This window comes from Ooceraea biroi, chromosome 12 (assembly GCF_003672135.1).
Source record: "Ooceraea biroi isolate clonal line C1 chromosome 12, Obir_v5.4, whole genome shotgun sequence".
In the NCBI taxonomy this organism is placed as follows: Eukaryota; Metazoa; Arthropoda; class Insecta; order Hymenoptera; family Formicidae; genus Ooceraea; species Ooceraea biroi.
In genome coordinates, this window is record NC_039517.1 from 11,359,795 (window position 1) to 11,373,735 (window position 13,941).

General features: G+C 38.9%; 1 protein-coding gene across 3 annotated transcripts in view; it reads left to right on the forward strand.

The window, feature by feature from the left end:
- The window catches only part of LOC105283053, a 396,978-nt gene that overhangs the window by 302,359 nt on the left and 80,678 nt on the right, over positions 1-13,941 (forward strand). For all 3 annotated transcript variants that reach the window (XM_026974447.1, XM_026974448.1, XM_026974446.1), the window contains one exon: positions 9,275-9,374. In XM_026974447.1, coding sequence (XP_026830248.1) covers positions 9,275-9,374 — 100 coding nt within the window. The remainder of the gene's footprint in view (positions 1-9,274; positions 9,375-13,941) is intronic.

The following is a 13,941-nucleotide window of genomic DNA, read 5'->3' on the forward strand; positions in this document are numbered from 1 at the left end:
CTTGAGCATACTCCCTCCATTCGCGACCCTCGTACCCCATTTCGTTAAGATTCATTTTAACATTATCCTCCCACCTTTGTCTTGGTCTACCCAATGGTCTCTTCCCCTTAGGTTTACAATTAGTATTTTATACGCGGTTCGAATCTCTTCCATACGCGCCACGTGACCCGCCCATCTTAAATGACGCGATTTTATGATGTTAACAATATCCGGACTATTGTATAGTTGATGTAATTCTAAATTGTGTAATTTTCTCCATTCGCCCGTTACCTCATCGCGTTTAGCACCGAAGATTTTACGAAGTACTTTATTTTCGAATACCCTGAATTTTTTCTCGTCTTGTAACGTAAGTGACCACGCTTCGCTGCCATAAAAGACTGCCGGTAAAATAATCGTCCTGTAAATTGTAATTTTTAGACGCCTGGACACTAACCGTGAACCGAATAGTTTACTAACCGAATAAAAGCATGCATTCCCCAAATTAATTCTTTTCTTAAGCTCTTCTCTTATTTCATTAGTTTTATTTACAATTGATCCTAAATACTTGAAATTGTTGACCCGCTCATAATTTTATCACGCACGACCAAGTTCTCTTTTGTTTGATTATTCTGGGCTCTATCCGTGACCATATACTTGGTTTTTTCCACGCTTATTTGCAACCCAAGTTTTTTCGTTTTATCTAGTAATGTTACAGTATTATTGATTAATGTTTCTTTATTATCCTCTAGTAAAGCAATATCGTCTGCGTATGTTAACAGTTGTGTTATACCGTTCAACTGCAGACCAACCTCTCTCTTCTTCATCTCTTTAATAGCATATTCCAATACTAAATTGAACAAGAGAGGTGACAACGCATCGCCCTGCTTCAATCCGCTATAAATGTTAAAACTTTCCGAAATTTGATTGCCTATCTTTACTCTACCCCTAGTATCTTTTAAAAAAACGTGAACCAAGTTCACCAATTTTTTAGGTATTCCTAACCGAATCAAAATTGCAAACATTTTCTTCCATTTTATCGAATCATACGCTTTTTTGAAGTCAATATAAAGTTGATGCACCGGTTGATCAAATTCCCATTTCTTCTCCAAAATTTGCCGAATAGTAAAGATTTGATCTGTTGTCGATCTATTTCTCTTAAAACCGCATTGGTGGTCCCCAATTATCTCCTCTGCATAAGGTACCAACCTCATCAATAGAATATTCGACAAAACTTTATAGCATGTTGGTAAGAGTGAAATGCCCCGATAACACTGGTCAACAATTTTCGACCTTCTTTATGTCTCAAAAGGAATGACAGTTCATTTCGATAGGATTTTTCCCGTAGATTACGAATCTGAAACCCAAAATGTTCCATCACGTCAAGTTTTTGAGAAAAATGAGGTCAAATAGTTAAAAAAAACCTGTTTTTAGCACTTTTTGAACCTCTGTCACAAAGGAACGGGACGTGATAGAATACTCTATGTGGGCTCTTAAGCTTGAACCTTAAACTTTAATGTTATGAAGAAAAAATCATGTGACAATACTGTGAAGTCGTGTAGCACAGGTTTTTTGACTGGGCGCGCGCCAATTGTGTTCTCGCGTTTGACACCAAGCAATACCAAAAGATGAAAATGTGAACAAAACTGTTCTTTTGGAGATTTCTGGCATCGCTGATTCTGAATTCAGTATCCAAAATAATTATTTTATAATACAACGCCGTAATTTACAGATGACAGAATTTCGACAAAATGTTTAATTTTTTGCCCCTATTTTGTATTACTTCGCCATTTTTTATTCTGAATTTGAATAGAGAGGTTTGAGTTTCGCATGGCGGAACCTATGATTGACGGACCGTCGAGTTTAGAAGTAAATAGCGCGATTAAGAGATTAAAAAATCACAAAATACCAGGTATGGACTTGATTCCGGCAGAACTACTTAAATGGGGGGGGGGAAGTAGACTAAGAGACGAAATTCATAAACTAATCAATTTAATTTGGAATAAAGAAGCCCTGCCTGAAGAATGACCTGTCATTCCTTTTGTGACAAAATCAGTGTTGACTAGTGTAATTATTACAGTTTGTTTTGTCCCCTTTTTTGAAAATCAGTATTACAATTGAATCTTTCCACTCTTCAGGCAGGGCTTGTGATTTTTTAATCTCTTAATCGCGCTATTTACTTCTAAACTCGACGGTCCGTCAATCATAGGTTTCGCTGTGTGAACCTCAAACCTCTCTATTTCCTGATCATTTTCTAATTCAACGTTTAATAATTGATTAAAATAATTCCAGATGTTTAACACTTCCGTTGAGTCTGTAATTAAATTATCGTTCTCATCTTTCACCATTTCCGTCCTAGCTTGGAATCCCTTTCTGAAGTTATTTATTCCCATGTACATACCACGGACGTTGCTGCTTTGGCAATTTACACTTATTTCCTCAATTTTACGTTTTAAATATTGACGCTTTTTATTTTTAAACATATCATGAGCCGCTTTTCTAATATTAAGAAACTGATCCCGAGTTTCGACCGAGTTTTGAGTCAGCCATGTAATACGCGCTTTGTTTTGTATTTTAGCCATTTTTACGCATTCTTCGTCAAACCACGGTTTGTTTTTGTTCTTTTTACGGAAACCAACCGTGGCTTCTGCCGATTTTACTATCATGTCGCGTACGTTTTCCTATTGTTTGTTAATCGCGTTATCATCCAAATAGTCTATTTCCTCTAACGCTATGAATCTATTTGTTACTTCGCCCGCGTATTCTATCCCGTTTTCTCCCTCGGTCAGACTTTGTACGTTTAGACGTTTACTTTCAATCACCTGTCCGTTATTTTTATTCGTCGACAGACGCTCTCTAATCTTAGCAACTACAAGGAAGCGATCCGAGTCGCAATCCGCCCCCCTATAGGACCTAACATCGAGTACGCTTGTGTAACGTCGTTTATCCTCAAGGACGTGATCAATTTGATTAGGCGTATTTCCATCCGGGGATAACCACGTTTGTTTATGGATATTTTTGTGTCTAAAATACGTGCTTTTAATAAGATCTTTGCCGGTCGCAAAGTTAATTACCCTTATTCCGTTATCGTTGCTTTCCTCGTGCAAACTTTCGGGCCCAATTGTGTTGGTCTAAAAATAACCTCTTTACCGATTTTCGCGTTAAAATGGCCCAAGAATATTTTCATATAATCTGTCGGCAGATGATCCACGAGGTTTTCGAGTTCCTCGTAGAACCCGTCTTTAATTTCGTCATCTTTATCTACCGTCGGCGCGTGCACGTTAATTATCGCGATTTTGTACTATCGACCCTGTACAACGAGCATTCCTAATCTTTCGTTTATGAATTTAATATTTCTTACCGCGGACGAGATTTTTTTATTGATCAAGAAACCGACGCCAAAACTATGGATCTCCGACCCTCCATAGTGTAGCATATACGAACCCGCGTTAATCGAACCTTCCCCATCTTATCTTGTTTCTTGAAGCGCGACGATTTCTACACCGTACCTTTCGATCTCCCCGGCCATCGATTGAAACGCCCCAGCTCTGTATAAACTTCGCACGTTCCACGTACCCACTTTGATATCTCTCCCGCTTTTCGACTTTATTCGGCACGAATTCCCCGAGGTAGTCCCCACCCGGAGATCCGAACGGGGGACTATTTTACCTCCGGAATATTTTACCCCAGAAGAATCCATGACGAGCTTTGGTTGTTTCTTGATAAAGTCTTTTAACGGTGTGAGCTTATCAAATCTACGCCCAACCCCCGAACAGGAGGGCCTTTTCCAATCGGCAGTCCGCGGCTGCTTATTCAATTTACTCACAGCTAACCTCTATCTCTAATCGGAACAAAGAGGCCGTTCCTCTATCCGCAACCTGAGGACGCGCTGTGTCGTGGTGATTGGTATCCACCCACCCTGGGGACTACTACAACTAGTTTTCTTTCCCCGAGACTAGCAGCTGTTATGCTAACACAGATTTAGCATTTTAATAAGAATTAAAAATTTAGAATTAAATATAATCGAATGAATTATAATCGAATTAATTATAATAATATAATGATAATATGATTGAATGCATGCCGCTCAATGCTAGCCGTTTCTTAAAGGAAAAGAAAGGAAAGCGCAACACATGGCTTTGGAGCGAGCGAAACACATATAGAGAGATACCGCGGTGTCCTATCCGATATATAGCTATCTCCTTCACACTCTCTGAATTTAGGTGTCGAGAGTGAGACAACTAGGACAGCATTAGCTGGTATCACGTCTTGTAATGCTTTCTCTCTCGATCGTGTGTCTTGCGCGAAGGATGCAGCGTTGCAATGCCACCCCATTACCTTTTCCCTTCGCTCCTCGATCTCCTCAGCGCTTCCAGTGACACGTACGTATGCACTTCGTGTATATGCACGTTCGGCGCTACGCGATTTTCAGTACCATACATATAACGTAGCTATGTGAATGTTGCCGAGGGACACCTTTCCTGCCGCTGCGTTACATGAGTGATCTGAACCTCATGAAAGTGGAGAAGAACGAAACTTCACAATTGTAATATAACGATTTCAATATCTCAGTATTGACTGCACCAATCTTATTCGAATTGATCGCAATCGAAATCTTCCATCCATATTATCTTATAAAAGTGCTGTTAGATTTTTGATTATGGCTTTAGTTTCTGAGATATTTTAATCAAAAGTTTATTTGACGTGAATTTGGCATGAAATTTCCGGATAAGCTTCTTGGTAGCGACGTCTGTGGGGTGACTGTCATTGCTCGTAATCTTAGTTTTTTTATATACTTGTCGTCGCGACGCTACTGCGTCGTTTGATTCATGAACCTCGTCACCTATGCAGGATCGTACCGATAACTTGATAGTGCAAAATTATTAAACGTTTTTTGTTAATAATGTATTAATTAACAACGAGTGAAGGCTAAAACCTTGTGTGGATTACTGAAGAAAGTGATCTCTGTAATATACAGGGTGTCCCAGACCTACCGTACCAACGGTTGAGGGTAAATTCCTGAGGTGATTCTGAGACGAAAGTTTCTCTGGCAAAATGTCGAGGGTGGCGTAATTTCGGCGCTATGAAGGGTTGAAGATTTCCAATCCGTGTGCTGGATTTTCCCGCGTTCAGTGACGGCGGGTCGAAGGGACCCCGCGTATCGCGCACTGATCAATTCGATATTACTTTTTCGCGACTGTTCACTGCGTGTTTCTTTTCATTGTTCTATTCACTGCACAATGTCTTGTAAGAACTGTATACTCTTCCTGTAAGCACTATTTCAGCACTATTTCAAATCCGAAGACCTCGCTGACCAGTTTACACTTTTCCGCGTTCGAGCCATTTATCCGCGTATGACTCGTTAAACACACTTCCGCGTACGTGTACACTGGGATTTTCACGCGTTACTGTTCGACTTTCTGCAACATCGGCAGTACGATCTACGAGAAAAGACGGATCGATCGCTTACCATATTGCCCGAAATCGCGATACACGAAGAATTGTCAAAACATACGTGAAGTGCGGCGCGCTCCCGCGTTGATAGATAATCAATACGAGTGATGCGAAATGCGCTGCACTAATATCGATAAGGTATAATTCATACCAAAAACGATACAAATTATAATTTTAATAAATAATTACAAGTATTATTTAAATATGTAAATAATTAATTTACTTTAGTAAATATTTACATTATCACATCGTGATCATATACATTACATCATTTAACAACATGCTGATTTTTCACGGCGAGTGCAGCCAGAACGCTCGCCGTGCCGCGCGAGAGTACAATGCTTGTTTTCCGGGATACAATCCGATCGTGCATAATGTCATTCTTATGCGATTGTTGCATCGCACGGGAAAAACGGGTCGTTTGGTGCCGGATAGACACTTGTCGTAGAACGTCGTGTTCGTACGGTGCACAACGAGGAGACGATCATACGTACAATAAACGACGCTCCGGAAATGAGCATATGCGAAATAAGTCGCGATCTCGCGAAGTACCGTTCACCGCGTGCTGCGTGATAATAGATTTCATGCGTATCAGTGTATACGCGTATGCGAGTGCAGCATCCACAACCGAGTGACTACGATGCAAGACTGCGCTTCTGCACATGACTGTTAAATGAAGAAAACAACCGACCCGGTTTCGCGAGTGATATACTCTTCACAGATGAATCGCAATTCACGCGCGATGGCGTATTCAACATGCGAAACACGCATCTCTGGGCGGATGAAAATGCAAGAGCGTATCAAATAAGAAATTTTCATCGATTCAGCGTGAATCTGTGGGCCATTCGAAATGCCCGCGCGACTGAGAGGTCAGTCGTATGCACAGTTTCTATAAAACGACTTGCAGGGTTATTAGAAAATGTGCCGCTGGAACAACGTGAACAACGTGTATGTTGTTCCAGCATGACGGAACACTGCTGGATATGTCCATTCAGGCGCGCTTCGCGTTAAACGTGAGTTTCGAAAGAAAATGGATTGAGCGCGATGATCCTGTGAGTTGGCCGGCGAGATTTCCCGACCTGATTCCGTTGGATTTTTTCTTATAGATTACAATATTACAATAAAACAATATGTTTATCGTACATCGATAGTCGCGAAGAATTAGAGAACAAAATTATCGATGCATTCGCGATTGTGACTACGGAAATGGTGCGCAACGCGTAGTGGAGTTTGTTGCGAGGCTGTACATTGAAGGCAACGAAGGACAATTTGAACGGACCGGATAGACGTTTAAACGTCGAAACCGACATCACCTGGTAGAAACCCGGACTACAGTATTTCTTCAACGTCTGTTCAGCATTCTTGTGCGTGATTTAACATCTCCAATAAACTGAAAAAATAATACCATTGTTATAGTAAAGTATAAGTAAAGTGATATAAGTAATATCTTTTTAAGTAAAAGTATTTATCGAATCAAAGTGTTTCGTACCTTTTATAACAGATGTTCAAAATGTCCTTCGTTGCATTCAATGCAGAGCCTGGCTCATCGCAACATACTCCGCTGCGTGTTGCTCACCATTTTTGGGGTAACAATCGCGAATGCCTCCATAATCTTGTTTTGCAATTCTTCGCGACTGTCGATGCGTTCACGATAAACATATTGTTTTATTGTACTTCATAAGAAGAAATCCAACGGAGTCAGGTCTGGAGATCTCGCCGGCCAACTCACAGGACCTCCACGCCCAATCCATCTTCTTTCGAAACTCGCGTTTAACATGCGGCGCGCCTGAATCGACATATGTGGCGGTGCTCCGTCATGTTGGAACAACATATGTCTACGTTGTTCCAGCGGCACATTTTCTAACAATCCAGACAAGTCATTTTGTAAACATTCTGCATACAACTGACCTGTCAGTCGCGCGGGCATTTCGAATGGGCCGATCTGAAAAAGTGAAAAGCTAAATTCGCGAAACTTTGCTCAACTGTGCTCAACTGTGCTCAACTTTGCTCAACTGATGAAAGTGTTCTTACGATTGCATCGTTTAGCACACCAGCCCACAAATTCACGCTGAATCGATGCTGGAAATTTCTTATGTGATACGCTCTTAGATTTTCATTCGCCCAGAGATGCGTGTTTCGCATGTTGAATACGCCATCGCGCGTGAAGTGCGATTCATCTGTGAAGAGTATGTCACTCGCGAAACTGGGTCGGTTGTTTTCTTCATTTAACAGCCATGTGCAGAAGCGCAGTCTTGCATCGTAGTCACCCGGTTGTAAATGCTGCACTTGCATATAATGATACGCATGCAATCTATTATCACGCAGCACACGGTGAACGGTACTTCGCGAGATCGCGACTTATTTCGCGTACGCTCATTTCTGGAGCGTCGTTTATTGTACGTATGATCGCCTCCTCGGTACGCACCGTACGAACACGACGTTCCACGACAACGTTTAAGTGTCTATCCGGCACTAGACGGCCCCTTTGTCCCGCGCGATGCAATAATCGCAGAATGACACTATGCACGATCGGTCTGCGTTTCGGAAAACGAGTATTGCACTCTCGCGCGGCACGGCGAGCGTTCTGGCCGAACTCACCATAAATAATCAGCATGTCACGATATTCTGCTGCGTCGTAATCCATATTGTATTTTGTAACTAAGATTTTGCAAGCAAAAACCGTGAAGATCGAATTATCAAAAAACGATCGACTTTGACGCTACAATTGCTTCGAAGCATTCTTTGTCTCTCTTTTTTCAATCAAGACATGCAGATTATTTACGGTGAGTGCGACTAGAACGCTCACCATAGATAAATCGCGATCTCGCGAAGTATTGTAGAAGTACTGTGAATTTCGTCAATGAGATCTCTAGATCTAAACAAGATATTTACTAAATTAAGTTAATTATTTACATATTTAAATAATACTTGTATAAAATTATAAATTGTATCGTTTTTGGTATGAATTATCCATTATCGATATTAGTGCAGCGCATTTCGCATCACTTGTATTGATTATCTGTCAACACGGGAGCGCGCCGCACTTCACATATGTTTTGACAGTTCCTCGTGTATCACGATTTCGGGCAATATGGTAAGCGATCAATCCGTCTTTTCTCGTAGATCGTACTGCCGATGTCGCAGAAAGTCGAACAGTAACGCGTGAAAATCCCAGTGTACACGTACGCGGAAGTGTGTTTAACGAGTCATACGCGGATAAATGGCTCGAACGCGGAAAAGTGTAAACTGGCCAGCGAGGTCTTCGGATTTGAAATAGTGCTGAGATAGTGCTTACAGGAAGAGTATACAGTGCTTACAAGACATTATGCAGTGAACAGTGAAAAGAAACACGCAGTGAACAGTCGCGAAAAAGTAAGATCGAATTGATCAGTGCGCGATACGCGGGGCCCCTTCGACCCGCCGACACTGAACGCGGGAAAATCCAGCACATGGATTGGAAATCTTCAACCCTTCATAGCGCCGAAATTACGCCACCCTCGACATTTTGCCAGAGAAACTTTCGTCTCAGAATCACCTCAGGAATCTACCCTCAACAGTTGGTACAGTAGGTCTGGGACACCCTATATATTAAAATAAAATTCTTACTTCGTATAGACAGTCGAAAATGCATGCAAAATCATTAAACTTTTTTTGTTAATAAACAACGAACGACGGCTAAAACCTTCTGCGAGTTACTCAGGGAGATGACATTTATAATACATGTTAAGGTCATTGATATTCGCGATAGATCTTTATCTTTAGATTTACTTTTTTATTGCACAATAAACTAATAATCTTTGAGTCTTTGAAGGTTAGAAATTTATAATCTTAATACTATTTTTAGATACACAAGAAAAGTAACTACTCTGATACGACCTTTGATTTTCGCTACAATATCGATGACAACTATAGGTGTTGTTTTTGGGAGTTTAAATATGGTTACGGTAAGCATGCATACAATAGCACACAATTGTTTTATTTAATGTAAGAATTTTAATAATCATTTGCAATGAAAGTATCTCAAGATGTTTGCAAACAAATAATAAAATAAAAATTGTAATCAATAATTTGAATATTATAGAATAATATCGATTTATAAAAAATATAAATTGATGAAATTACATGGAGAAGTAAAACTTTATAAACATGATTGTCGGTGTACACATACTTTTTTCGTTCTTCCGTATCCTCTTCTTCTTCTTATATTAAGTTTAAGGTGGTCTATTTCTCTTCCGGAACTGAATCAATTCCACCTGAGAGATGATGATGGGCAGACGACTAACGTAATCCAAAATATAAAACGTGCCATATAATGATAAAGGGATAATATAGTGATCAATAGTGGTTTAGTGTTTATGTGTAACCAACGGCTTAACGTTTCTTCCAAAAGACAAAGTTTAATTTTTCATATTATGGAGAATTTTCATGCATTTGTTCGTATGATGATAAGAATAGAAATAATTAACTCTTATATAATTACTTAAATACTCTATTTTTAGATCACAATTATTATTAAATAAGTACAGGCCAATTCCTTGTACGTTAATAACTCACAGATGCCAGATTCTGACCCCTGCAGCAGGCCGCAGCATCGACTAACATGGATTAACATGTGGTGGGGAGTTCACGCACTGTGTGTGGACTCACTTCATCCCTATCACATCTTAGTTCATGTTAGTCGATGCTATGGCCTGCTGCAGGGGTCAGAATCTGACGTCACTGCTGTGAGTATTAACGTACAAGAAATTTGCCTGTACTTATTTAATAATAATTATGATCATAAAAATAGAGTAGTTAAGTAATTATATAAGAATTAATTATTTCTATTCTTATCATTCTACGAACAAATGCATGAAAATTAGCCATAATATGAAAAATTGCACTTTGTCTTTGCTGCAGGGATCAGAATCTGGCATCACTGACTCACAATCGTTGGCATATCGCAAACTGATAAGCCATTCTAGTTTCTGCTGCTAAATTTTCGCTACGGATAGCGCTAGATGAGTTAAGCGGTGCGCCACTTCCCTCCGAGTGTCTGCTAAGACGCGAATCTGATTTTCTTATCGCTGATAAGTATGTCCTTTACAGTTTTTGTGATGGCATGAATTTCTATAATGTATTGTTCCTCTGTTCCTCTTGTCTCCACTGGTTTGAGCCTATTAGTAAATATTGTTTACCTTTTGTTGTTGATTTGAATGATACACATTTATCATGTCTTTTTAACATCTAAACATAAGGTTCTTCATATGCAGCTGCCAACGCTCTTCGGGATCTTCTGTCCTTAAGAACTTATGTACGTACGCTCAAGTCAGGGTGCATAAATATCTTGGGATGATATGTCGTTGGTTTCGGTTTTATTGCTTGTATTGTTTTTCTTGATTTTTGCAGATTCAATGGGTGGTGGTTCCTCGTTCGCCACGAATTCTCCAGTGATTCTACTATACAGGGTGTCTGGTAATCTCCGTGCAACCGATTAATGGCATATAGTTCAGGTCTAACTGAGTCGAAAAGTCCTCTACCATTTTGCAATTTGCGCAATAGTTAACGAGTTATTAATTGTTAAAAATCGCTGTATTAGTCCGGCCTACCGCCGAATACAAGCGCGTGGCGAGATGCAACCGCCTAGCGATCGAGTACTTAACGATCACAGTGGCAATGGCTAGGCATGCCATTTGTAATAAACAATTCTCGCGCCTAGCAACTTCGATCGCTAGGCGGTCGCATCTCGCCGCGCGCTTGCATTCGGCGGTAGGCCGGACTAATACAGCGATTTTTAACAATTAATAACTCGTTAACTATTGCGCAAGTTGCAAAATGGTAGAGGACTTTTCGACTCAGTTAGGCCTGAACTATATGCCATTAATCAGTTGCACGAAGATTACCAGACACCCTGTATAGCATTTTAGCTGTCATAGCTCCGCTATTCTCCTTGATATTGATTTACCATCGGATTACCACTTGTTCCGCTCGATGCAAAACTACCTGATAGACTAGCATTTAAAAACCGAGGTTAAAAGGGATTGATAATTTTATAGCGTCAAAGAATAAATTTTTCACGGAATTAATTTGTTATCTAAATGTTGGCAAAAAGTAGTAGATACTGACGAAGACTAATAGGTCAAATGTTAATTAACATAAACATTTGATCTATTAGTTTTTAATAGTAAATAAAGTTGTGTAAAAACGGATCGAACTCTTATAATTCCTCGGCCAGATTTTTGTCAAGTATCATTACTTTATTTTTTTTATAATCGATATATGTATGCTTGTATCGATTAGGAACCTGAATTTCTGATGAATTTCTATTTTACGGTCCATTATGCAGAGGCGATAACTGATTTCACTATCGATGACAACTGCCTCTGCTTATTACATCAGTTATATCTAATTTTCTTGTGAGAATTGGTATGTGTGTAGCGAGTGCTATGGGCCATTTGCAAGATTGTTCGCATTATTGTGCTGGTACTTCGAAAGACTTATGATAAAAACACAACTCCTTAGTTATTTGATTTCTAACTCTTAAGGAACTCTTACAAGAGAAGTGCACGAAGTGTTAATCGCAATTAGATCTGTATTATATATCATTGGAAAGTCTTGCAGAGTAGAGTCCAGCTGTACAATATCTGGCTTGAATGATGCTTATAGAGGGCGTTATGTACAATAGAAGTTATATAGTTACATGTGTACTTTTGATGAAAATATAATGTATTATTAACCCCAAACCGATGCAAAAAAGTGGAACAGAAGCAAAAGGAGCACAAAAAACTTTATGGGGCCAGTGATATAAGATTTGAGACGCTCAACATGCCAATGTGGAGTAGAGGGGATGTGCACACAACGAGACTCGTGTACATGTGTGCCTGCGTCTAGCTTCGGATTATCCGAATCGGATGATAGAAAAGAACAGAGATACTGTTCTGTCTCAAATCAATTGTATAAATTTTAATTCGAATATTCTATTTAATAAAACATAAATCGCGCTTTTCTTTTGAGAAGTAAAGTAAGAGTGAAGATAAGAGAAGAGAAGAGAAAAAAAGCGAAAAGACTAATTGAAATGATAACGTTCGAAAAAGCAATTGTAACAAAGAGATTTACTGCAGAAATCATATGAACATTTAATACATGTAGGATTTTGGTTACAAATCTGGCAAATAAATTCTTCAAATGAGAACTATTTTGTTATTCGACAAAACTGGTTAATTTTTATTAGATGACAACACGACGTTTTGACCTTACTTTAGTTCCTTATCAAGTGTATAATATACAGTTATTTTCTACAACTTAAAATAAAAGATTAAAAACAAGGATCGAAAATAGAACACACTTACTGGCTGAAAATAACTTTGTGAGAGTGTGTCAAGGAGCACGAAACAACACTCATGACGATCAACACACGACTGACACTGACTTACAGAGGGATACAGAAAATGTACCGGCTGTTTACGACACTATTTTATAAATCTCTCAATTATTTGTTTCAGTGTCAGTCGTGTGTTGATCGTCATGAGTGTTGTAAATAAATAAAAACATTTTTTTATATCTCTTCTTTGTAAAACATTTCCATGGCATCGCAATCTTGCGGATGAAAGTTTATATAAAAGCATGGGAAACATAAAACCTTGGCGCACCATGAACATTTTATAAATGAGTTTTGTTGTCTACACATGCATTTCATATTGTAAATATTCGAAGAAAAGCATAATTGATTAACATTTAAAAAAATATCTTTATTATCAGCCAATTTGGATGACCACGCTTCCTGAAAGTAAGTCCGGACAGTTTTGAAGTTTCTTTATTATAAATCAATGAAACCAAACTCTTTAGTATTCGACAAACTGGCACTTTATTGATACTGCTCACAACGTTTCAACCTAAATTTAGGCCCTTCTCAAGTGAAAAAGTCATTTTCTGAAAAAATATCATTACACAAAAATTACATAAAGTTACATTAGAAGAATAAAATAAAAAAAATTTCTCAAAGAAAAGACTTACTGGCAGAAAATGATTACATATCATTAGACGAGTGACACCAAGCACGACCGCAATCGACTCATTGTCAGATCAAACAACTGAACAGCACAAGAAAACAAGTCATATCATATTTGTCAAAATAGGATCATAAGCAATCGGAAAATTCTCAATGTCTCTTTGTAAATTGATAGAATTAATATGAGTCTTTTTAAAAAGCATTTCTGCAATCTCTTCTTATGGTTACTCTCATGATGTAAACTTTTTATATTATTCTGATTGGTCTATTTTCGAACTAGTGCAAATACTTGGCCAATGGCGTTGGGATTTGTTCAAGTGTTTTTTCTTATGATCTAGCGCTCGCAATTATTACTATATATAGTCTAACGCTGGAGATTGTTATTGTAAAAAGGAAATTTTTAATTCTGCGGTAGCGGTGGACGTGACAATGGGGACTGTGGTCAATCGGGACCGTGGTCAAGATCAACGTGGCCAAACGGGTGCCACTCATCATCATTTATTATAGTTTATCTTTCCCACACA